Source organism: Xiphophorus maculatus, chromosome 5, assembly GCF_002775205.1.
Source record: "Xiphophorus maculatus strain JP 163 A chromosome 5, X_maculatus-5.0-male, whole genome shotgun sequence".
In the NCBI taxonomy this organism is placed as follows: domain Eukaryota; kingdom Metazoa; phylum Chordata; class Actinopteri; order Cyprinodontiformes; family Poeciliidae; genus Xiphophorus; species Xiphophorus maculatus.
The window spans coordinates 28,033,632-28,057,519 of record NC_036447.1 but is presented as its reverse complement, the minus strand read 5'-3'; the positions used below and the strand labels follow the sequence as shown (position 1 = coordinate 28,057,519).

General features: G+C 39.2%; 1 protein-coding gene across 1 annotated transcript; it reads left to right on the top strand.

The window, feature by feature from the left end:
* The first annotated feature begins 2,552 nt into the window (after nt 1–2,552).
* On the top strand, nt 2,553–20,724 carry LOC102223328 (MICAL-like protein 2). The gene is made up of 16 exons (XM_023334500.1): nt 2,553–2,923; nt 4,780–4,828; nt 6,870–7,011; nt 7,094–7,281; nt 7,936–8,060; nt 8,877–9,545; nt 11,081–11,286; nt 14,350–14,413; nt 14,897–15,006; nt 15,111–15,175; nt 16,561–16,684; nt 16,776–16,875; nt 17,710–17,783; nt 17,865–17,979; nt 18,203–18,249; nt 18,792–20,724. The coding sequence occupies exons 1-16, from the start codon at nt 2,781–2,783 to the stop codon at nt 18,866–18,868; spliced, it is 2,298 nt and encodes a 765-aa protein (XP_023190268.1). The 5' UTR covers nt 2,553–2,780; the 3' UTR covers nt 18,869–20,724.
* The last annotated feature ends 3,164 nt before the right edge of the window (nt 20,725–23,888 follow it).

The window sequence follows — 23,888 nt, the reverse complement described above, 5'->3', positions numbered from 1 at the left end:
AGAAATGTTGTTTAGTAACTAAACAATGTCTGAGACGTTTGATTTCAAGATTGATCTTAAGAAATGGGGCAATTTGTGACAAACTGAGCGTCATATCTCCACTTTTAAAAGAAATTGGGCATTAAAATTAGTCAAATAGTAATGACAGTTGTTCAGTTTATATATATATCTGTTAAAATTTAAGGAAATACATTCCAATTAGATCATATTCAAAAAATAGTGCACTCAAATTCAGCTCATAAAGTTTTAAGGCCAGGCAACTACAAAACCAGAATTTCCGGTTTCCTATAATTTGTCACTAAATGCTTTAACTGCTCAAATATTCAGGCCATCATGTGAATAAAAAAATATTGTTAAAACCAAAGCTGGCGTCTTTAGAAAGTTAATATAGAAATTTAATTTAGAAACTGTTAAACTTATATAGTGGTTCTGTACCATTCTAACCATTGTCATTTTAAGGCATTTACTTACAGTGAGATAATTCCTAAAGGAAGAAGTAAGCCACTTCTGAAAGTTTGACAAAGGAAAATTGAGCCATCTTCATAATGTTCATGGATATTTCTGTAAGCTTGTCAGGAACCAGTTTAAGTTCAGTTATGCAAATATTTCCTGTCAGTTAGCCTAGAGTCTGAACACTCTTCCTCATAGCAATAATGTGCTTTAACAGTCAATTAGCATAAGTTTTGACTAGCCAACCATTTCAAAACAGAAATTTGTTGATGTAAGCCTTTTGTTTTTATAACCAAATTAAATTTAATTGACCTGAAATTCGATCAAGATCCCAACAAATAAGGTCAGCTTAAGGAACAGGAGCCATCATTTGTCTTCCTTAGTAAAAAAAAAATTAAGTATTAACGTTTTACATTTACTGCGTTACCTGAGACATAAAGGCTACATGAGATTAAGCAACAGAAAATATGGGATATTTTAAAGGTTGAACGTGTTGAGAAAAACAGAAGCGGCCAGCCTTTTAAATAACTTGAGACGCTTGTGATGTTTTACAAAGTCTGAACTCTGTGGCCCGGTCTGCACCACTGTAACATTTCCTCTGTTATTGATTAACAGCAATCCCTCATTGGACTGACGTCCACTACATTCTGCTGTCATAAGAAACGGGCAGATGAGGATAACTGTGGAGAAGCTGCTAAGGTTGCAGGTATACACATGTCTGAAGTACCTAGACAAAGCCGCCGCCTCCTCTTTGTTGTTACTCTGATGAACACAGAAGGTGTCAGGTGACTTTAGCGGGCCGACGCCGCCCGCCGCCTTTAACACGCCCACCTGAGCAGGACCGGACAAGCTGGATCTCACCCGCTCAACCGCACCCGGCTAACTGCTTTCACTGCTTATCCCAGGGCTACCAAAATAGCTGCACAATGCATCTTATAAAGTATTGTGCACATGAGTTAACCTTGATAGCTAATAATAGATTTCTGTGAGGCCTTTAAGATGATTACAAACATGAAGATGATTTTAATTTTAAAAAATGAATTGGGAACATTCCCATATATTGAGATGAACGGATATATATCAATTAATCAATCAATCAAGTTTTATTTGTATAGCACATTTCAGCAGCAAGGCATTTCAAAGTGCTTATATATATATATATGTATATATATATATATATGTGTAATTACATGACTCTATCATCATTTGAAGGCAGAACCAAGAATGAAATATTAAAAATGCACTACGAACAACGGGGGAGGGAAGGAGATAGGATTAATTTGAAATAAAACAGACGTTGGAAGTTTTTGAACCCTGTGCTCTACAGTTTTTAATACAATAAACTAATAAGACTGTCCGTCTGAGTGGGTTTATATTTGATGTAATTTTTATTTGTTGGGTCAGCATAGTTTGAGACAGACAATGTGTGAAAAAAATCAATCTCCTCTGCCTTCTCCTACTGCTAATTAGAAAACAACTAATCAGAGCCAGGAGGAGGGTCTTAGCGCTGTCAGTCATGCTGGTGTGTGCTACTTTGATGTAGGCGGATAAACTGTTTTGCTGTAACAGCGAGCTGTTTCTCCGCCATTAGTGCATTCCGCAGCATGTTCACATGCAAGGTTGATTGACGGCGCTAAGACCCTCCCCCTGGCTCTGATTGGCTGTTTTTGGTCAGGAGCGGCACTCTTCTTCAGACAGCAATAGCAGCAGGGAGAAGGTGGAGGAGCTCAACTTTATCACAGATTATCTGTCTCATATTATACTGTCATTAGATGGTGAAAGTATTAAAAAACATGTAAAAGTTACATACATCAGCCCCCCCCCCCCCCCCCCCCCCCCCCCCCCCCCACTCCTCCGCTGCCACTGTCGACCCCATGCAAACTTGCTCCGCCCATGCTGTATTCCATGTATCAGTACAAGGAGTTTTATTTGAAAAGAAAATCTGAATTATGCATTTAATCTTGAGATGATTTCTGTGGTTTCTGTATTTTCAACTTCGGGATTGGCCCATGCAAAAAAAACCCCAAAACACCTAAAGAAGCTCCGTGGAGCTCCACCCACACCACGTCATACCCGACCTTCCGCAGGTGTCACAACCAGGTTATTTCCACTCTATCAGCTGAGGGAGAACAGGGTGATTCCCAAACGACGCGCTTGTCTGAGTCAGGCTCTCATTAGATCCAGCGTGTCCGTGAGGCCGCGGAAAGTTGCCTGAAGTTCGCCGGGTAGAGAGAGAGAGAGGCGGGAGGGGAAGCGGAGGAGTGAGCGAGGAGGAGCTCCGGGACTTCCACCGCCGATCTGCGGGCTCTGTGCGGGCTCTGAGGTCTGGGATGGCGGCCGTGAAGGCTCTGCAGCAGTGGTGCAAGATCCGGTGTGAGGGCTACCGGGATGTGTCCATCACCAACATGACCACGTCCTTCAGGGACGGCCTGGCTTTCTGCGCCCTCATCCACAAACACAGACCCGACCTCATGTAAGTACGGCGGCTGTGGAAGCAGGACCCGCGGCGAGGTCTGCCGTGTGTCCGGAGCTTTAAAACACAAGGGAGGATCTGTTTGCGCTTTGTTTTATTACTATTATTATTTTTTTTACTGCTCAGACTCTTATCAGGGGTTTTATTTTCATTCAGTTTTGTGATGGATTTAATAAGAAGGCATTTACGAGAGAACATCCGCGTGGGTCCGTGGAGGAGAAGTTTGGAGAAAAAGTTGAGCCGTGGACTCGGTGGAGCTCAGGGTTCAACGGGACTGATGTGCTGAAAGAACCGATTAAACTTCAGCATCAGTGTAACTCTGTGAGATTAATGTTTAGATATTACAAAAGTTAAATGCTTAACAAAAATGCACATCAGTAGGATATAATTGAAAAGCTGATTTCAGTAAGTCGATTCAAACACTGAAATATGCCAAACTTAGATTCCTGACAGTGATATAAGTCTATTTCAATTCATTTTGATGATTTGGATTATTTCTAATTCTGATTGCCAGTCAATTTGAATACCGCATGAAACCAAAACTAAACCACTGATGGGTAGTTGATAAGAAGCAGACTTATCTGAGCATGTTGTTGGAAAGTTGAGTGGAAGGAAGACAGTGTGGTGAAAATGACAACTGCAGTTGTGGCCACTACTTAAAGAGTCATTTGTGTAAAACTAGGACCAGTCAAGTATTGAGTTCATATACTGTACAGTACATAGTAATACTTTTCAGTTACTGACAAATCTGTAGTGAAATAATGTTGTTGTTTTTTTATTTCTTTGTTCTTCCTCGTCATGATGACATAGATCTTTAGATACACAAGAACTCTTGGTACTGTTCAGAATAGAAGTGAAGATTTGAGGATAAACTTGTTGTTAAACTTTGACAGTAAAATGATCAGATTACATGTTTGTTTTTTTAAAACCTGTGTATAAGAATAAGTCACTTCTTTCCATTTTACTCCATTTTACAGTTCTATTGTATGTTTTAATCAGCGCTTCATCTGTAAAAATTGCTTTTTAGACAAAGTAAAAACTCCTGTGAAATGTGCAAGAAGAGGCTGAAAAATGCAGGATCAGTTCTCAACAGTTCCAGAAAGCAGGGAGAAGATTTATTTATAAATCTGCCTTATTGGAAGCAAAATGTAACTTCTGCAGCGTCTCTCTCTCTCGCATTCTTTCCTTGTGTTTATCTTTGGAGAAGAAGAAGAAGAAAAAAAAGTCAGCTCTTGATTCTGAAGACATTTTTCAAAACAAGCAGCTTTCATTAGGGCAGAAATATGTAAATATTGTCCTCTGTAATGCCGGACTATCGCCGGGACACGAGTAAACTCGGCATGAGCTCATTCTCAGATTAATTATTTAGCTATTACAAAGCCTTTACTTATCACATATTGAACCTTGGCCGGCGTCCACCTTGGTTTTTACTTCCTTGTCGTGTTTCTTTAACGGCAGCGTCGTATCAAACGGAGATAAAACTGCTCTCAGTGTGTTCTCCATCCCAGCCTCCACCGGCTGCCAGACCGCAGAATTGCAGGACGTTTTAATTTTAGTCGTGTTTCTGGAGCTCTAGACGGTGGTTAAATGCGCTGCTGGAGTTGCTCAACAACGGCCCGTGTGATTTCTGCAGACTTGAGCTTTGTGTTGGTTTCAGTTTTGGATGCATGGGATCAGTGACGGAGCCGACATACATCTAGTCTGACTCACTCGCACTGTCGTGTCATGGCGAAGTGAGGAAACTATGCATGACTAAACAACACATGTCACTGCTAAAGAACTAATAAAGGTAGCTGGGAAAGTTTGATCTCATGTTTCTTTCTTCTTCTTTTTTATTTTTTATTTCTCTGTTGCAGCAATTTTGATTCCCTGAAGAAGGAAGATGTCTACGACAACAACAAGCTGGTGAGACATGTTGCCTTTGACATGAATGCTATAAGTGTTTTGTAGCTCTGGCTAACAAGTACGGATCATAAATATTCTGCCTTGTATTTCATTACATTTGGGTGAGTCCCAGCAAGTGCTGTTGCAGCACAATAATGGTTTTGTTTTGGAAGTCCAAGCTGGGAACAATTGTGGGAAGAAATGATCTACCGCATGTCTTAAAGGATGGCCCAATGTTTCGTACACAAAGGGAGATAATAAAGGAAGCGCTGTAGCTTTTAGACAGTTTCAACAGCTCTTATCCAAGCTGCCTGTTTGATACTTTTCCTGTCATTTCACTCACTTAGGAACCTACTTAGCAAAAACGACTGCCAGAAAATTCCCATAAGAATTGTTTGGCTTTATAAATAAGGAGTCTGGCCCAGCATGTTGGTGGAGGACAGATTCTCTTCTTCAGAGATAACTCTTTGTTTTGGATCAACAGCAAAAGTCTATTGTTTTTTTTTGTCACTTAACGTTGTGTTTTGTTTTCCTTTGTGAACCTATTGAAACATTGTTGCCTGATTTAACTTCTCCAGTCCATTTAATTTTAGCTAACTGACTGCTAATCCTGGTGTACTGTCGCATCGCTAACAGTTTCTTAAAGGGGCAGCATTATGTAAACTTGACTTTTTTTTTTAGCTTTACGTCACGTCATGACGTCATCAGAGAGGACATTCAAACCTACCACGCACGACTTTGGACTGTGGAGGTTGAAGTACGTGGAGAAAGTAGAATATGCTAACTTCCTACATAAAAGCATATGCTGAGATTTGAACTCGGCAAATTCTTGCGCAGAATCGCCCCCTGGATGTTTTCAGTAACAGATCCCCGAAGTACAGGGTTTTATGAAGCGATTGGACCTGCCACTGCCAATGGACTTGAGGTGGTGCCATTACCTTGTTCTGTTTGCTCTCCAGCATCTTCGCTAGCTTTTCTGTTTCTTCACTAAAGCTTATCGACCGTTAGCTCAGGCTAAGCACAGCTAGCAAAGGGTGATACTCCCAAGCTAACATAGGCTACCTATTAATTGGCAGAATATTTTAAAATTATTTTTTTTGCAGCTACTTCTTTCTCCTCTTCCTTTTTTGTCTTGGCAACTCTGTCCATTTTCTTCTAATACGAGTGAAACCTGTGGATAAAACGGGAAAGGCCACTCCACCTGTTTGGCAGTATTTCAGATATTGAAAACAAAAAAACTCCAACAAATTTATAATTATTGGATAATTATTGCTATAGACTGAGATGGAACGCTTATTGTGATCCATTTTTCAGCCATATAGTCCGGTCCAAATCTGGACGACAGATGGATGATACAACAAAGGTGTGCGTTTTGTTGAGTCACTCTGCCCACATTAAAACGTACAGTTTTGTCAATCTGATTCCGGCTGCATTTATTTGTTTAATTATGAACGAGGGAAAAAAACGGGAAATGAAGAATGGTATATATTATGGGAAACGTCTGCTATACTCTGAGTGAAACGGATTCCAAAGCTCAGCAGCCAGTGTGGTGAAAGACTGGCTCCACTGAGCATTTTTAGAAAGTGGCAGGGCAAGTCAGCGACAAAGGAGTTTTGAAAGGCTCTGATTTGCCGATGATCTGATTTCTGATCAAGTCGTGTATCTGGTGGTCACTGGCAGGCCTCAGCTTGTTTCGTTTCCATTGAACTGGTGAGTGAGAGTCAACGCTCGAGTTGCCAAACTTCTCCTCGCTGCCTTTCATTCTGCATGAGCTGTGAAAAAACAGGCTCAGAGATGTTTTCAATACCAGGCGTGCAGGAACAAATTTCTTTCTGAAGATGAGAAAGCATGATCACTTTTCTACTGATATTTAAACTTATAATAATATTCAATATGTTTTGCCGCACCAAGGCCTAAAAAAAAGCTCACAAAGAAACTCATACACAAAGTCAGACAGCCTCCTCTTTATTACTTTGCCAGTTGTCTGGTTTTGCTTAGCTAGAAAAAGGACATTGTTTTTGTTGTTTTAGTGATTAAACATCTTTTTTATTATTATTTCCAGGCCTTTAAAGTTGCAGAAGAGCAACTGGGGATTCCGGCTCTGCTGGACGCGGAAGACATGGTGGCTCTCAGGGTCCCTGACCGCCTCAGTATCTTGACGTATGTCTCTCAGTACTACAACTACTTCCATGGACGCTCCCCAAGTGAGTTCTAACCCTGCGTCATTAAGTCAGTCGACATTATTGTCCGTCTTTTCTCGTGTAATTCGTTTACGTCTGCGTTCAGTTGGCGGCATGGCGGGTATAAAGCGTCCGGCCGAGGGCGCCAACGACGAACCTTCAGGGAAGAAGAACCAGCCGGTTGCTGCCAAGGTGTTTCCAGGATCTAAACCCAGCAGGGAGAACAGTCCTCCCCGCCCTGCCAACGTTACGAAGCCGTCTCCGTCACCTAAACAGATCAGAAATTCAACGCAGGTAAAGACACTTTCAGGCTGCATTTGGAACTCGTGGGCTGGATACTTTTTTTTGTTGCTTATTTTGAGAAGTATTCACTCACAAAATGCGAAATTGTAAGTGAAATCGATTGTAACAATGACATAAATGACTCCAGATGAAAGATTCTTCATGTTGCCGTTGTCATCAGAAGGCCTGTCACAAAAAACGATACGTTGTACCAGTCGTTATCGCCATGAAGGATAACATTGTTGACCATTTTCATGTAATACAGTCGTAATAATGGCATAATAAGAATGCATTGTCAGAGATCGATGAACTTTAGAATCTAATGAACATTTAACACTGAAACTGGAAGGCATTTGAAATATCCAAAACAAACAAAACAACAGAAACAACAACTAAAGTAAGTTATGATGCAACTGTAAACAAAATTGACTTTAAAAAATGGCTAGTACCAGACTGAAGACTTTTCACATCCAGTTTTTGGTGAAAAGAGAGAAACGATAAATCATGCAGATGGAAATGATTAAGCTTGTTTTATCATGCAATTTATTGATTTATTGCGACAAGCCTAATCATCATGTAGAGCAAAAATGAATTTCCACAAAAAGTAGATGTCCTCACTGCTGTCTTAAAAGAAGTTTTTCATTAACTGACGTCTTTGTCTTTCAGGAGCATCATGTTGAGAAATCTCAAGCAGGAACTTTAAGCAACAAATGTGTGTCGTGTAACAAACACGTTCACCTGGTGCAGCGACACCTAGTGGAGGGAAAGCTCTATCACAGGAACTGCGCAAGGTAAGGACACTAATGGGAGAATGGATTCCTGAAATTCATTTGAGTCGCAATAAATAATATAATGTAATAATATAAAGCTTGATGAAAAGAGAGAAATAATTTGGAAGTCTGGGAATGAGACTGAGTTGTTATGCATTTTAAGTGTAGATTAGGAAAATTCTTCAAAAATAGTTAATTATCTGCAGTTCCAGCTGTATTTATATTTGGCTGGACTCAGAAGACACATTGAAATAGAAGTTTCTTGTTTCGGTTTGAAAACCACTGGGGTTTTCTTAGATTTGTTTTTAGCAAAGAGCGATTCTACAAACTTGTTTTAATTCAACCTTCAAGGCTTTATTGAATTCAAGTCCAGTCTTTGACAAGGCCAATTGAAAACTGTAACAATTGTTTTTATTTTGTGCCATTCACAAGTGGAGCTGCCTGGATCTTTGTCCAGACTGCAAACCTCAACTATGTTTGAACTATTCTCTTCTGAAATGCTGTGTTAGTTTGACTTCAGAAGTAACTGGACTTCGCGATTGGGAAAAGTTTTACCCAATCATTTAAAACGTCAACAGAGTCCATTCCTGCAGGAAGTAATTGCTTCTCAATACCCAGAGGTCCAGGCCCTCTGCACCTATCTGTACGAAGCAAAGCGCAGAGGGTTTTTTGTAAAAAAGTTTTAACCACGCTAAGTCACATTTTCTGATATTAAAATTAGTTTGATGCTCTGAAACATTCAATTGTGACCACAAAAGTAAAAACAGAAGAATTCTGTACGACCGGTCCACAAAACATATCGTATATTAAAACCACGTTTTCTTTCCTGCATTTCAGGTCTCTTTCGACGAACACGAGCTCCCCGTTTCGCGATCTTCCCACAAACACCCACATTTCCAAATTCAGTCCCCAAGCCGAACCCAGTAAGCCCGCCACAGTGGCCCCGGCTAAAACACCGTCCAGACTGGGGCCAACGTGGGTGACGGAGAAGCCCGGCTCTCCTCCGAACGGCTCCAGTTCGCTTTCTGCTTCACCCGTCTCAGCTCCTGCTTCGGAGACCCCGAAGGTTCCCGTGTCCAAACCGTCTGCCTTTACAACGGGCGTCAGCACCAACCCCACGGCCGTTCCCCGGACCTCCGTCACCGCGGCCAAAACGTGGGAGTCAAAAATGAAGTTTTTACAATCGGATGACAGCAGCGCCAACCACGAGGAGAAAAAGACGTCAGTCTTTAGTACAACTGTGAATAAAGGTCAGACCACGAACAGCAAGGGGCAGGACGTGTTGCCGGGTCAGACTGTAACCGTGGTTGTCAATGTTAAAGATGTGGATAAAGGGTGCGCAGCTAAAACAACTGCTGCGGGTAGCAAGGCGAGTACAAATGCTAAAGAGTATGACGATAAGACGAGAGCATCAGCAGCAGCTTTCATCTCCAAGAAACTTCCTGAGGAGAACAACAACAACAACAAGCCATCGTGGACAAACGTAGCGCTCCGAAAAACTGACAAGTAAGCCTGATCAGAACGGAAGATTTATCCTTAACCCTGCAGTACTTTGACTAAAACATGTTTTTCACATATTTGTTCAAACTAGCTATGTTTGCGTTAACAGCAAAATTGCACAATTGAAATTAGGAAGATAAATTCACTCTATGGAAACAAGCCAATTTAAAAAAAAAACAAAAAAAAAACTCCCGATTTTCAATAAAAGGCTTTTGCACTACGTTGAGGTGGGTTTTCAGCCATATTGAAAGACATTTTTCTCATTACATTTCACATGATCGACTGCCAGATGTTACTACTAGCGAAAACCACAAAGAAGAAGACAGGAAGTAGAAACTGGATGATGCTTTGTTTTTGCTCTGACAGCATCACACGGTTCATAAAAAGTTGCGCATCATTCCAACCTGTTGAAACCATAACTCTCATGTAAAATGCCGTTCTACACAATGTCGCAGACGTAGACGCTCCTAAGGTTAAAGGGCTAGTTGCTTCAACGATTGAATGAGACGCCAACTTCTCCTCTGATTGGCTGAATTATGGATATATCTCATGTAACTGTCCACTATTCACACTAAATCCGCTGCTGACATGATTTAGTGTGAATAAGCTTATTCATGTTTGATTTAAATGTTATTTCTTATTTTAACGGAAACACCTCAATTGCAAAATTGTGTTCTTTTTGACATTGGCAGAAAATAGACAAAGGTTTGCGCACATTTGTAATGGAAACGGCTCCTGTCAGTACGACATGAGATAATCTGTGAAAAGATTTCCTTCTGCCTGAGCTACTATTGCTATCTGAAGAAATGCACAGCTCCCAGCCAAAAACAACCAAGCAGAGCCTGCAGGAGGGTGTTAGCGCTGTCAATCATGATCGTGTACATGCTGCTCAATGTTCTAACGGAACTTCAACTCACCGTTAAAGGAAAACCGTTTATCCACGTCATCGGTGGCCATGCTCACTCGCTTTAGCATTCACAGCAGGCTCCGTTGTGGTGAACCAGCTTTAACGTAGCAAAGAGAGGAGGAAGTTGTAAGCGGCTTGTAGGCGAGGTTGATTGACAGCACTAAGACCCTCCTCCTGCTTCTGATTGGTCGTTTCTGACAGAGTGGTGTATTTCTTCAGATGGCAGAGGAGCTCCATTTCTTTTTTTTCACAGATTATCTGTCTTACACTTTACTGTCACAGTTTTAACAAATATGTAAAAAAAAAAAAAAATAAAGAATTTTTTTTTTTACCCCTCCAGGGGGTCTTTTGTGGGCTCTAGTGTCCCTTATATGACAGTGGGCTGACAGGAAACGGGGAAGGAAAGGGGGGAAGACATGCGGCAAATGTCGTCGGGTCCGGGAGTCGAACCCGCGACGGCCGCGTCGAGGACTCGAGGCCTCCAAATATGGGTCACGCTAACCACTACGCCACCACGGCACGCCCAGGAATTTTTATTTTTATAAAAGTTGCATTCTGCTTCTTAAGCTCTTGTTCACGTCGAACATCTTGTGATAAAGAATGACTTTGAATGAGTTTAATTTGTTGTGTTCAGACCTCTAGAGGAGACCCCAAAGAAGACTGAAACGGGGGGCGTCCGGGGGAAGGTGAAGCTGAAAGCAGACCCGTCTCTCCTGGCGGACCTGCAGACCCCAGAGCCTGAAAAGTCGGCTACCAGTGCGGCGGGTCGGAGCGGAGGAGCAGACAAGACTCCAGACAGGGGAGGCCTAAAACCCCCCCAAACCTCCCACAACACATCAGGTTAAACACACTCTTTCAAGGAGTTATTATCTCATCTGACATGGCAGTCTAAAGGTTACATTCAGGTGTGGAATGTATCTTATTCATTTAAAGTCACAATGTAAATAACTTAAATCTTTGAGAGGGAAATTTTTTGTGATGGAAATAAAAAGGGAGTGAAATGACACTTGGACTCAGCAATGTCTCCTGGTTGGAGAGTTTTCTGCAGCATTACCTTCTACGACGGAATATTGGGGCCAGGATAAGAGAATAAAAGTAAATAAAATTATAAAATTAAGTCAAAAATTTATGAGAATAAAGTCCTAGTATTATAGTATTGTTGCTGCATGCGAAATAAGACAAAACAAATGTACAAGTACGTCTTCAGCATAATACAGGAGCTTGTTTGTAGTAAATAATTCTTATTATTGATGAAAAAGTCCTTGCTTATCTCACTTATGAGAAGACATTTTTCCAGTGTTATTAGTGAAATAATCTTTCAGTGGAACCTGTAATTTTTCATCAATATTAAGGAATTATTGACTTAATCCAGGCTCCTATAACTTGATGAAAAGTTACTTGTAAGTTAGTTTTGTCTTCTTTCAAAATTCACTTACAAGTTAGTTTTAAAACTAACTTACAATTTTCAAACTTTTGACCAAGAATACTTGATCTGATTTTGTGTTCCTGCAGTGTAGACACAGTGAAGGAAGCTGTTCATTTTTATTTTTTTAACTAGTCAAGCAAAAAAGAAAAAAAGGAAAAACTTAACCGGCTGAAGCATCTCCAATTAGTTGCCTGCGGGGCCATCTGCTGGTTAAAATTGGTTTTGGCACCATGTTGCACGCCCTACCTCTCAGCCACTAACCCGTGCATATGCATGTCATTGGAACAAAAATCAATTAATTTAGAAGAGAATAAATATAATGCATAAGTAAATCCATTGCACTCACCTAATCTTGGATGGAACGAAACTTTCTTCACCTCAATCAAAGTAAAACTCAAGTTATATTATTTGGTCAGAGTCTTCGCACTACAAATCCAGATCTGGTTCTTAGTTCTTTAGCTCGGTTTTGTCAGACCTCTGCTAGGAATCTCGGTTTTACTTTTGATAGTTGTTTAAAGCTAGATAAACAAGTTAGCTCTGTCGTTTGATCAAGTTTTTATCACCGATAATTTAACAAAAGTTAAATCTTTCTTTTGTTTTAAGGACTTTGAAGGACTTATCCATGCCTTCAGTACATCTCGTTTGGATTATTGCAATTCATTATACGGAGGCATAAATAAACCGCAGATGCAGCGACTTCAAACGATCCAGAACGCAGCAGCACGGCTTCTTACAGGAACCAGGAAGCATGACCATATAAGGCCCATACTGGCCTCTTTACACTGGCTGCCTCTTTTTTTATCGAATAGATTTTAAGATTCTTTTATTAACTTATAAAGTTTTAAATGGATTAGCTCCCCCTTATCTTCGGGACCTTTTAAAATTTCAGTCCGTGTCCAGAACCCTACGTTCAAATAATCAGCTATTACTGACAGTTCCTCTGACCTGACTTAAGAGGAAAAGAGATCTGGCCTTTTCTGTTGTTGGTCCTATTCTATGGAACAATTTACATTTCCAGATTAGATCTGCCCACAGCCTGGATCATTTTAAATCACTTCTCAAAACTCATTTTTATTCTTTGGCATTTATTTGAAGTAGCGTTTTGTGTTATTGTCTGATTTTATCAATTTGTGTTATTGTCGTTCTTGTACTGCACTTTGGTGCAGTTTTACACCTGTTTTTAAAGTGCTATATAAATCAATTTTACATTGACTTTGACATAAGGCAAGATGAGAATCCAAATAATAACCAATAAAAGTCATAAACGTGTCAGGGGAACATTAGTTGGTCATGTGTGAAATCACCCACTTAGTATTTTTTTCCCCTCTGGGCTACATGATCTCAAGCCCATGAAATGGCTGCATCATTAACCTGGCAGTGAGTAAAGCGAAGCTTCAGACGCTTCATTGGTCCATTTAAAAAAACAAAACAAAAAAAAGAACAAAAAAATTAGTTGAATTCTTGATTATTCCAGAAGGTTTAATGTTGCGCTGCTTTATCAAGATCTCAGAGTAGATTTAAATGCCAGTTTGGCTGCGTCAAAGTTTCAGATGTCTAGAGTTTTATTTTGAAGAACCTTTATCCCTCTGGTAACTAAATCAGCATCATACCGCCACACAATGTTTGATGGTTACAACACTGTTCTTAGTTCTGGAATTATTTTGACCTCAAATTTACTTCTTTTGATTGCTGGCACCAAGTTTAATTATTTGTTTCCTGACTATAACGTAGAATGCATTTGGTTTTCCCATTACTTCAAGATTGCCTTAGTGGCAAAATATTTGTTTTTAATTCAAAAATGTATTATTGTCAGAATAAGTGATTCTTTATTTATTTTAGTTTTTTTGTTATACATTTTGCATAAATTCCCAATATTCTGTGTATGTGTAGGACTTAAGCATTTCTTACTGATATTATGGACTTGAAACCTTCATATACTGGTACATCACAAGTTTACACTGCAAAAACACAAAATATTATCAAGTATTTTTGGTGTAGTTTCTAGTAAAAATATGTTAGGGTTCGCCTAACGCTTAGACAAAACTGAATAATAAGTAACTTTTCGGTGAAATATAAGAGCTTGTTTTAAGTCAATGATTCCTTAATAATCTGGCAATGGAAAAGCACCAGTTCCACTGGCAGATTGTTTATGTATAAGATGGGAAAAATGTCTTATTATAAGGGAAATAATCTGCCAGTGGAACAAGTAGCTTTTCATCAATATTTAGGATAAACTGACTTAAAATAAGCTCTTACACTTTGCTGAAAAGTTACTTGTAAGCTAGTTTTGTCTTATTTCAAGAGTTAAAAGATATTTGCACCAGAAGCTAGACCAGAATTACTTGATAAGATTTTGTATTTTTTTTAACTTTAGTGAAGGAAGATGACCAGAGAGGTAAAAAAAAACAAAAAACAACAAACGTATTTGATTTTTTTTTTTTTTTAACTTTTTTGTTTGTTTGTTTTTTGTTTTGCAGCGTCAGAAAATGAGTCTCCTGGAGCCTGGAGGTCAAAGCTCAAGCCTATCTCCAAAGAAGCAAAGTAAGCCATTCTATGAACTAACATTTATTTATTTTTTAATCGGCTCGTTTGAATCTAACGTCTGTCCACTGGTGACTCCCTTCCTCTCTGTTCTAGCAGCAGGGAGTGTTTGTACATGGGTGTCCTCTCAGCATACTGACACGGAGCGTTAATTGTTGGAGATCTTTCTTCCCTCCTCATGTCTTGTCCGTCCCTCCTGTCCATCCATCCGTCCTCCTGCAGGACGCCTGAACCCGCTGCTCGGCCAAATGGCCCATCCGTCATTTGTTGTCGCCGCTCTCCGTCTCTCCCCTTCCGCCCCAAATGGCGTCAGGGCGGAGCGGAGTCCTCCGCGGTGCAGCATATGCTCCTTCCAAAGAATCCTCTCTCCTCTTCCTTCTCCTTTCATAAATCAAAACTCAGAACCGCGGTGGATTGAAGCAGATGAAATGAGGTCGATTGAATTCTCGGTTCCTTTGCCTAATTTTAATCTCGTCTGTTCAGACCTGCAGGTCTTCCTCAGTCTTCGCCTAAACCGTACAGTAATGGAGCGACGAGGACTTCAGAGCCTGGTGGGCCTTCGGCGGTCAGCACCGTCGTTTCTGTGTCAAAGGGTAACGGCGACATCACTGCTGCACTGGGATTTCAGTTTTCAATTGTTAAAGAAGTAGAGAATAATCAATGTTACATTCACATTTTGAATTTGATCTCTTATCAGAATCTCAGAACGGGCCGAAGGAGCAAATTCCCAACGCCGCCAAGTCCGAGTCCAAGAATTCTAAGGTATGCGCCTTAAGAATTAGCCCTGTCACAATAATCAGAAAATCAGTTCATCGCTTGACAAATTAAAACAAACTCAATCATTTCCATTTGCATGATTTATTGTTTTTCTCTTTTGTTTTTTTCTATCCAAAACTGGATGACCAAAGTGTTCAGTTTGGTTCTTTGGTCTCAACTAGTCTTTTTTTTTTTTTCCAAGGACAGTTTTGTTTAGTCTTCACTGTCCATTTTATTTGATGTTTCTGTTGTTTTTATTTCTTCATTTTGGACATTTTAAATATGTTCCAGTTCAAGTGATGAATGTTCCAAGGCTTCCCCCCAGGTGACTTGCTCAGCCTGGTGTTTGGGTCCTAGGGCAGTCATTCATCCAGTGACCCGTTGTGTTTTTGAGTTTAAAAAAAAAAATGTTTAAAATTGACAGGAAATTTTAAAATATCACTTGATAATTATGTATTATTGAAAGATTGGAAGATTAATACCTGAACAACAACTATAAAGTCTTAAAAAAATGCAAATATTTTAAAAAGACTTGAATAAATAAGCAATGCTTAGCCTGGTAGGGGCACAAGAAAAAGCCTGGTGGCCCGCCAGGCTTATAATACACTGGGGGAAACCCTGTGGTCATTAGAATTGAAAATGTATTCATCTTTAAGAATGTATCCTTGCATTATTGAAAATGGACTCAAAACAGCAATATTATAGTTTATCGCGATAACCTCTGGTACAATATATCATCAAGCAAAATTTGCTATTGTGACAGGCTTATTAAGGATACAATGTAAAAAAACAAACAAACAAAAAAAATTAACTTTAAAAAAAGGAACAAGGACAGAAAAAAATAACCAATAAAAAGAAAAAAAATCAGGCATGCACATTAAATGTCAAAATGACTGAAGTTTTATTACTGAACAACACAGCATACATGGAGAAGGGAGGGGGACAATATTCTTAGCAAGCAGTGCAAAAAGATTTCTATGTATAATTTGCATTGGTGGGATCCAGCTGATTATTTAACTTCAACTTGGTAATTTTGGACAAAACAGAACGTTGTAAATACTTTAGTATTTACAATGTTGTCGTTCTTTGGCACATTCACACATGGTTCATTTCAGCTTGTTAATATTTCATCTGGTCTCACCATTTTAGTAAACAAGTGAAACGTTTGTGAAGATAAAAACTGACTAAATGTTAAACAAAAACAGATGTAAAAAGAGAAGTTTTTTTACGTTTGGAAAGACGAGTAAAGTCCGAGTACAATCTGATGTCGTTAAAAAACAACAACAAAAGGGCACATGTGGGAAAAAAAAATAAACGTGTTAAATCTGTCAAAAAACTTTTTTTTTTTTAAAACTGCACAAAACTTTGCTTATGTATGCGAACGTCTGCAGACGAAGCCCGGCTACATCCCCAAAGAGGACATCGCCCGGGAGCTGAAGGAGATTGAAGAAAACCTAAACGAACTGGAGAGGAGAGGAGTGGAGCTGGAGTTGAGGCTGCGCAAGAGTGAGGAAGGTGAGCCAGCGACTCCCAGAATGCACGTCTGGAGGGGAACGTAAGGGGAGGGAGCGCGCCTCTGATCGGACGCCTGTCTGTTGTGCCACAGAGGGCGGCGACGACGACGAAGACGAGCTCATGGTGGAGTGGTTCACCTTGATCAGAAACAAGCAGGTGGCCATGCGTCGGGAGTCGGAGCTCGTGTATATGTGAGTACACACACACGCCCACACACACACACGGGTTAGGAAAAAGGGGTTTTCAGTAATTAGCGGAACAGACTTGTGGCCAGAAGGTCGACAGTTTGAGGTCCCAGTGTCCTCCCTCCTCTGTCCCACAGCGAGGAACAAGGCAGCTGAGGCCCCCCACTGGCCACGCTGAACAGACAGTAGCTGGAATCAGGATGTCGTTCAGAAAAACAAATTTACGACCTTGGACGTATTGGGCGTCAACGGAAATTCTGGAATCTAAAAAGCACTTTGCTGTAATCTCTTTAAAAAAAATTAAAAAATGTTTAATTTTTTTGATAGCAGATAAAAAAAATAAACAGTCTGCTGTATCGTAGCTTGGAAAGGATCATAGTAGAGGAATATATTTTTACAGAGGTGTCCACACGTCCTTAAAGCTGCGGTACGTAACTTACTAAAATATGTTTCTTCCATATTTATTAAAACTGTCGCCGTGTCATCTCAGTAGAAGCGACAATCTGTGGAAAAGAAATCAACTCCTCCACCACCTCAGTCTGCAAAACTGTGCCACTACCTGGTCAAAACAACCAATCAGAACCAGGGGGAGGGTCTTTGCGCTGTCAACCAACCTCATGTATATGCTGCTCAATATATTAATGGCAGAGAAACAACTTACTGTTCCAGGAAAACCGTTTATCCACAGACATTGGTGGTCATGCAAACTAAATAAAGGTTGTTTAAATTAGAGCAGTTCATAATAACTTCTGATTCAAGGCAGATCAAGCGAGAAATTCTTTGCAATTTGTTTTAAATGATGATGTTGGTTTTTTTTGTTTCCTTTTCTCGTGTCTGCAGAGGACGAACTCAGGATCTGGAAGAAGAGCAGCCCAGTGTGGAGCAGGATCTCAGGAGGCTGATGGAGAAACCAGGTGAGTTTTTAGAGGAGCAATCTCAGCGAGAAACTCCCCCCCGAGTTCTGCGGCGCGACTGAAATACTGTCGTGTTTGCAGAACATTTAAAAACGTTCCGGGACAGACAGAGGGAAAAGCAGCTCATGGACAAACTCCTAGAGATTGTCAACGATAGAAACGCTATCGTAGAAGGTCTGGATGAGGACAGGCTCAGGTATGTCCTCCTTTTTATTTATTTATTTATTCTCTTAAAGTTACAGTATGGATCTGATTTAGCAGATGAAATAAAAACTTTAATCCACAGAGCCCTGAATACGATCCTCGTATAAAATGCTCATGTTCCTCGTTACTTTACACAAACGCAGTGTTTCCACACACAGGTGTGAGCTCATTCTAAACTTGTTTGCTCTTTGTGCTTTCTTTTTTTTTTTCTACAGGGAGGAAGAGGAGGATGAGGAGCTAAACAAGATGATGATGAATTTCAGTGAGTGTCTCCACCACCCCCTCTCTCCATTATGCTCATTATTAATCAAAGCCTCGTTGTCGCTGTGATTTTAGTCGGCGTCCGAGGGAACAGATTTCAGGTTTGGCTGAAGTGGATGGAACTTGGGGAAAAGTTTGTCTTTGTGAACTTGCGGTGCATTTTTAACGAGTGCTGCCGGGTGATGTTTTCAGCTAATTTGATTTAATGTCTGCTAATGGAAAATGGCATCAAACATAAAAAAAAAAAAAGCTTTTCCTGCATCTTTGTTAGACAAAATGGTTAATGCGGCCGGTTAATTTGACCCTTTTGAAAACTCTGTTGGTCATTTGCAATTCATGATCGGGAACCCGGAGCGGAACGTTGTGGAGATTTATTGAAACTCGGTGAGAGGTCGGCGAGTAAACGTGGAACGTGGGCTAAACATTAGCCATTTCGCTTTAATGTATTCATGGAGTTCATGACAAACTTTCAGTATTTATTTCCTTTTTTCTTTACTCTGTCTAAAGGCCTGTTTTGAGTTTGTTCTTCTCTTGTCCTCCCAGACATAAAGAAGGACAAAACCAAGAGAAAGTCTCAGAAATTCAAACTGTTCAGCTGGGGAGGCAAGAAGGACGAATGACGCTCCGGGAAACCGACACCACCTTGTTTTCACAAGCTGCTTCCTCTGATCACTGTCAATTCCTGGGATGACATCGATACTGTGTGTGTAGGGGTGTGCATGCGTGGGTGTGTGTAGGAGAGAGAGAGAGAGAAAGATCCACCATTCTCTGCCTTGTGATGAGATTTACTTCAGTACTCCAGTTGTTTAGTTCTAATCTTGTTCTTGTCTTTACCTGTTGACTTTATGCCCCAACATTCTCAGTATCTGACTCGTATTTCCTTACTTGCATAATGTATTCAATACTGTATGTATTCTGTAATGCATAATGGGTAAAAAAACCCCAAAAACAAACAAGATTTAATTCTGAGTTATTTTGCCCAGACTCTACAAAAAGATTGTCATCAGAAGAAATTATGACCAGGAATTTCTGTGCTTTATCCTTAGGAACCCGCCACAGTTATTGGCACCCTGGTGAAAATGTTTACGAACAACTTATGCTAGCATGTTCACATCAAGACACGCCTTGTTGCAGTTCCCTTAGCACTAGCGCTGGAGATTGAGCATGAATTTTGAGATTTCTCATTTGTCTGATGTGCGAGTTTTGGTTAGCTGCTGTTTTCTTTTGGCCGTTTCCTGCATTTCCTAAATTGCAAGTTCACTTATCTTTCCCATTTTGGAGAGTGGCAATTAGAAATTGGGGATCGCATTTATACTCAACTTAATGTTTGCTGCACAATCTGTTCACTTTAACCAAAGTGTGCTTCAGTTAAATTAGTTTTTTTTAAGTGCTAAATAGTGTGGCAAATTTGGTGCAGATTGAATAAATGTTCTCAAATGAGTTGTTTTAGTTTTAAAGTGGATTTTTTTTTTACCTTGTGTGCCAGTAATTTTGCTGAGTTCTGTGTATCTTTCGGTTTCAGGATAAAGACATACATTTTGTTCTTCCACCGGTTCAGTTAAAACCCAATCAAGTTCATACTTTTCTGAGGATTGAGTCTTTTGTCACGTTTCAGTTTGGTTGTTGCTGATGTACAAGTCTAAAGTAGATGACAGGATGTGCAGCGCGGTCTGCCGAATGGGAATGTTTAGTTTTGCTGGATAGTGCTTGAATGAAGTTCATTTTGTGGCAAAAGACTGCTTGTGGTTTAGTTCAGCTAGCTGTTAGCTCTGAAACAGCTAGCTGACGTTAGCTAATATCTAACAGAAAGTTGGCTAACAGCATGCAGATGTTGGCTAATAACAGCCGACATCTGCCGTTAGCTAGTGCTCACAGAGGCACTAGCTAACGGCAGATGTTAGCTGTTAGCAGCTGGTAGCTAACACGTAACGTGCTACATCTGCTGTTAGCAGATGTTACGTGTTACCAAACAGCAAACATCTGCTGCTAGCTAACATCTAACAACCTGTTAGATCTGCTCTTAGCATATGTTAGCCTTCAAAGGGAAGCCACTAAGAGAGCTAGCTCCTGCGTTATAAGTTATTGACTTTCGTAGTTTCTACTTTGTTGAAATTGTAATAGTATGTAAAGGCTGGTCATGTGGAAAATCATCCGGTTTGTTGTTAAATTCCTCTATAAGTGAAATATTTATAATCGTTTTGGAATGATAGCCATCCAAATAGCAGTATAATCTAAAGATTTTTATGCCGTGTAAAAAGAAAACAAATAATAATTCAGTCTATCTGCTACATTATTGCTGCTGCATTAAGAAAATGACTGGTTTGTCTCATGTGACCTTCATGTGTAATTACATGTAATTCATTAATGAGTCAGGAGAGCACCAGATGCGGTTCACATTGGACCTCCATATGTGTATGTTTGTAATATTTTTATTCTGTATTAAATGTATATGGCCATAAATAATGTTTTTGTTTTTTGTTTTAAACCAACAAACATTGTTTCCTTTTTTTTTTTTAGGTCGACCAAACTAAATTAGACGTTAAACTAAGTTGGTGTTTAAAAAACATACATTTGTAGAATAATGTTAATTCATTTGTATAGTGTATAATATTATAAGTTTATATAATATTGAGTTGAGAAGTATTAAAATAAACAACTACGCTAAGTTTCAAACCAATGTATTTTTTTTTAAAAAAGTGCTCTAAATACATGAATATACAATATCAGAAACTACATTCATGCCAATATCGCCTGTCATGTAACAAGAAGATAATTTGAACACAAATCGTAATCTATTATGTTAATTTGGTTTTGATTTTATTATCCCGAATTTTGAAAGAGAAAGATAAATTGCTGTGCTGCACGTGCATCGTCTCCAACCACCAGGAGGCAGCACGCGACTTTATGAAACCAATACAGTTGGCGCGCTGACACTTTGGTTAATTTAAGGAACAGACTGGTGGTCAATCACAAAATCTGAGTGACAAAGTATTTCTGGGATTTGTAGTAAATTCATTTTGGATTTTGTTTTTCTTCCCTGTAGTTAAAGACACACGTTCCAGCGTTCAAATATTCCCATAGATTCCTAAATATAAAAATTGAAACATAGAAGGAAAACAATGATAAAATAACATGGTATTATTGGAAAAATCTTAAAATCCTCCATTAAATCTCACTCAAACAATAATCAGAACGTTATTATTAGTGTCATCCAATCATCTTGTCTCTTACACTCAAAAATATACCGAATAGCTTGAATCCACACACTGCAGAAGCAAAATCTTACCAGGTATTTTTGGCCTATTTTCTAGTGCAAATATCTTGGCACACTTGAAGCAACACACAACTAACTTACAAATAACCTTTCAACAAGATATAGGAACTTGTAAGTCAATAATTCTTTAATATTATTTCACTTATGGAAAAAAATGTCTTGTTATAAATGAATTCATCTGCAAATGAAATGATGTTTTCATCAGTATTAAGGAATTATTGATTTAATACAAGTTTCTATATCACTTTGAAAAGTTACTTGTAAGTTATTTTTGTCTTATTTCAAGAGTATTAAGAAAATGCACCAGAAACAAGTTATTGCTTTGTTTTGTTTTTGCAGTGCAGACAGTATACTAGTTGGATGCTACTGTGTTTTAAGGTTGCAGCTGTAAGTTCTGGATCCTTTTTGTCTCTTCACAAAAACTTTGCATCAAGCTCTTCCTGGTCAATTCCAAAAGCCACAGGTGAAGTTATGCAGGTGTAAAGCAAACATTGCATTGCAAAGCTGACGGCAACCAGACGCAGCAATAAATCATTTTCTGCTAAAGTTTAGTTATTCTGCAACGAGAGAGAGAGGGGGCAAGAGGAGGGAAAATCCAACAAAATCTTGAAAAAAAGAACAAGGAAAAGGGCTTTTAGGTTCTCCTTGACTTGTTTCATTTGTGTGTGTGTGTGTGTGTGTGAAAACACAAAACAGTGTAATCTTCCTCTAAAGGCAACATCTGTTCCTGTTGTTATGTGTGAAAATGTTTGTTGATTCCTCCCTCAAAGCGTGATAAAATGTCCCATCACTGCGCAGCTGTGTGTCTGAATCAATCATGTCTCAGTTTAACTTGGGAACATGTTTATCTTTGAGGGGAGAAAACGTGCCTTGAAGTCGACTCACTGAGGTACAGTCGTAATGTCCCGTTTTAAACTCGGAGCAGCGTGTTTTTAAAGTGTGGCGCTCTGCACGCGTAGAGGACTCCTGGTTAAACTGGAAAAAGAGTCTGCTGGTGTATAAAAAGAGGCTTCACTAAGATAGAACTGTATATTTTAAATAACTAATAGGGCAGAAGGAGAAAATTTAGATTTTTTTTTTTTTTTTTTTTAGTACAATTGCCACACTTACACAAAGCAGAGGCTCTGTAGAGCCATCAATTTCTAGAGCTCTCAGCAGTAAATGACCTAATAAAGTTCAATGTGATAAAAAAATAAAAAATAAAAATGCTAATCCTCCTGAATGTGATGGCTTCATCCGGCGCAGAAGGTAGATCCGGATCTGTGTTTGGACTGTTTTGATTCAGTCGAACTTTCTGCGTTATCAAAGATATTAGCTTCATCTAAATCTGTAAGTTGGAAGTTAAGACCCTGACCCAATCAAATGGCTGAGGGAAGTGTTCCCTTGGATCATTTTGCAAATATTACACATCCTTCTAAAAATAATGGCCTAAGTCATTTTCTTTTTGTTAAAAGAGGATTTAGGTTAAAAAAAAGAAAACAAAAAACTTTAAGCAAAAATGATTAGTCTAGCCTTTGTACATGAGCTTTCTAAGGTAGCTGTAAGTACAGTAAATGTTTACTTAAGAAACTTTCTTTTGATCAACATTTCTTTTCATTTATTTATTTTGAACATGATAGCAGTATAAAATCACACACATGAACAAGGAATGCAAAAGACGTATTTTTTGTACCATAATAATCTTAACATGGTCCAAAAGCAGTAGGAAGAAATAAGAAACCTATGAACTCCTACCCCATAAACTCATACAATATTTTCAGATAGACCTTCATTATTAAATAATAATAATAATAACATATTTTATAATAACAAATTTTAAAAAGGCATAGTTTAATTAATATCAATCATAATATTAATCTTGAATATCTTCAAGATTCAAAATTTTCTGCTTTTAAATTCTGACAAGACAACAGTTGTCTGCTTAGTCAGTCACTTAATCTGGATGGCATTAATTTGGTCTCTTTTTTTTCCCCCCCCTGATGTCTCATTTCTCTCATCCCATGATCAACAGGCTTATGGGATTTCTTTCTTTTACCTCTGGAATGTTGCCACAATTTGAACAGGAGTGATGCTGAGAAGCTAACCAGTTCATGCATTTGTTACTTCAAGGCTGGACTACTCTAATTCTTTACAGCCAGGAAGTACAAAAACAAATATAATAATCAGCCCCATCATACATAAGAGATATGATTGGTCCACATGTTCCTAACAGAGAACTTTGCTCTCAGACTGAAGGTGTGCTGCTGGTTCTTAGAATTTCAAAACGTAGAATGGGAAGCAGATCCTTTAGACAGACACCCTGTCTACTTTTAAGGCGGGGCTCAAAACTTTCTGTTTTGATAAAGCTTATAGTTATTGATTCACTA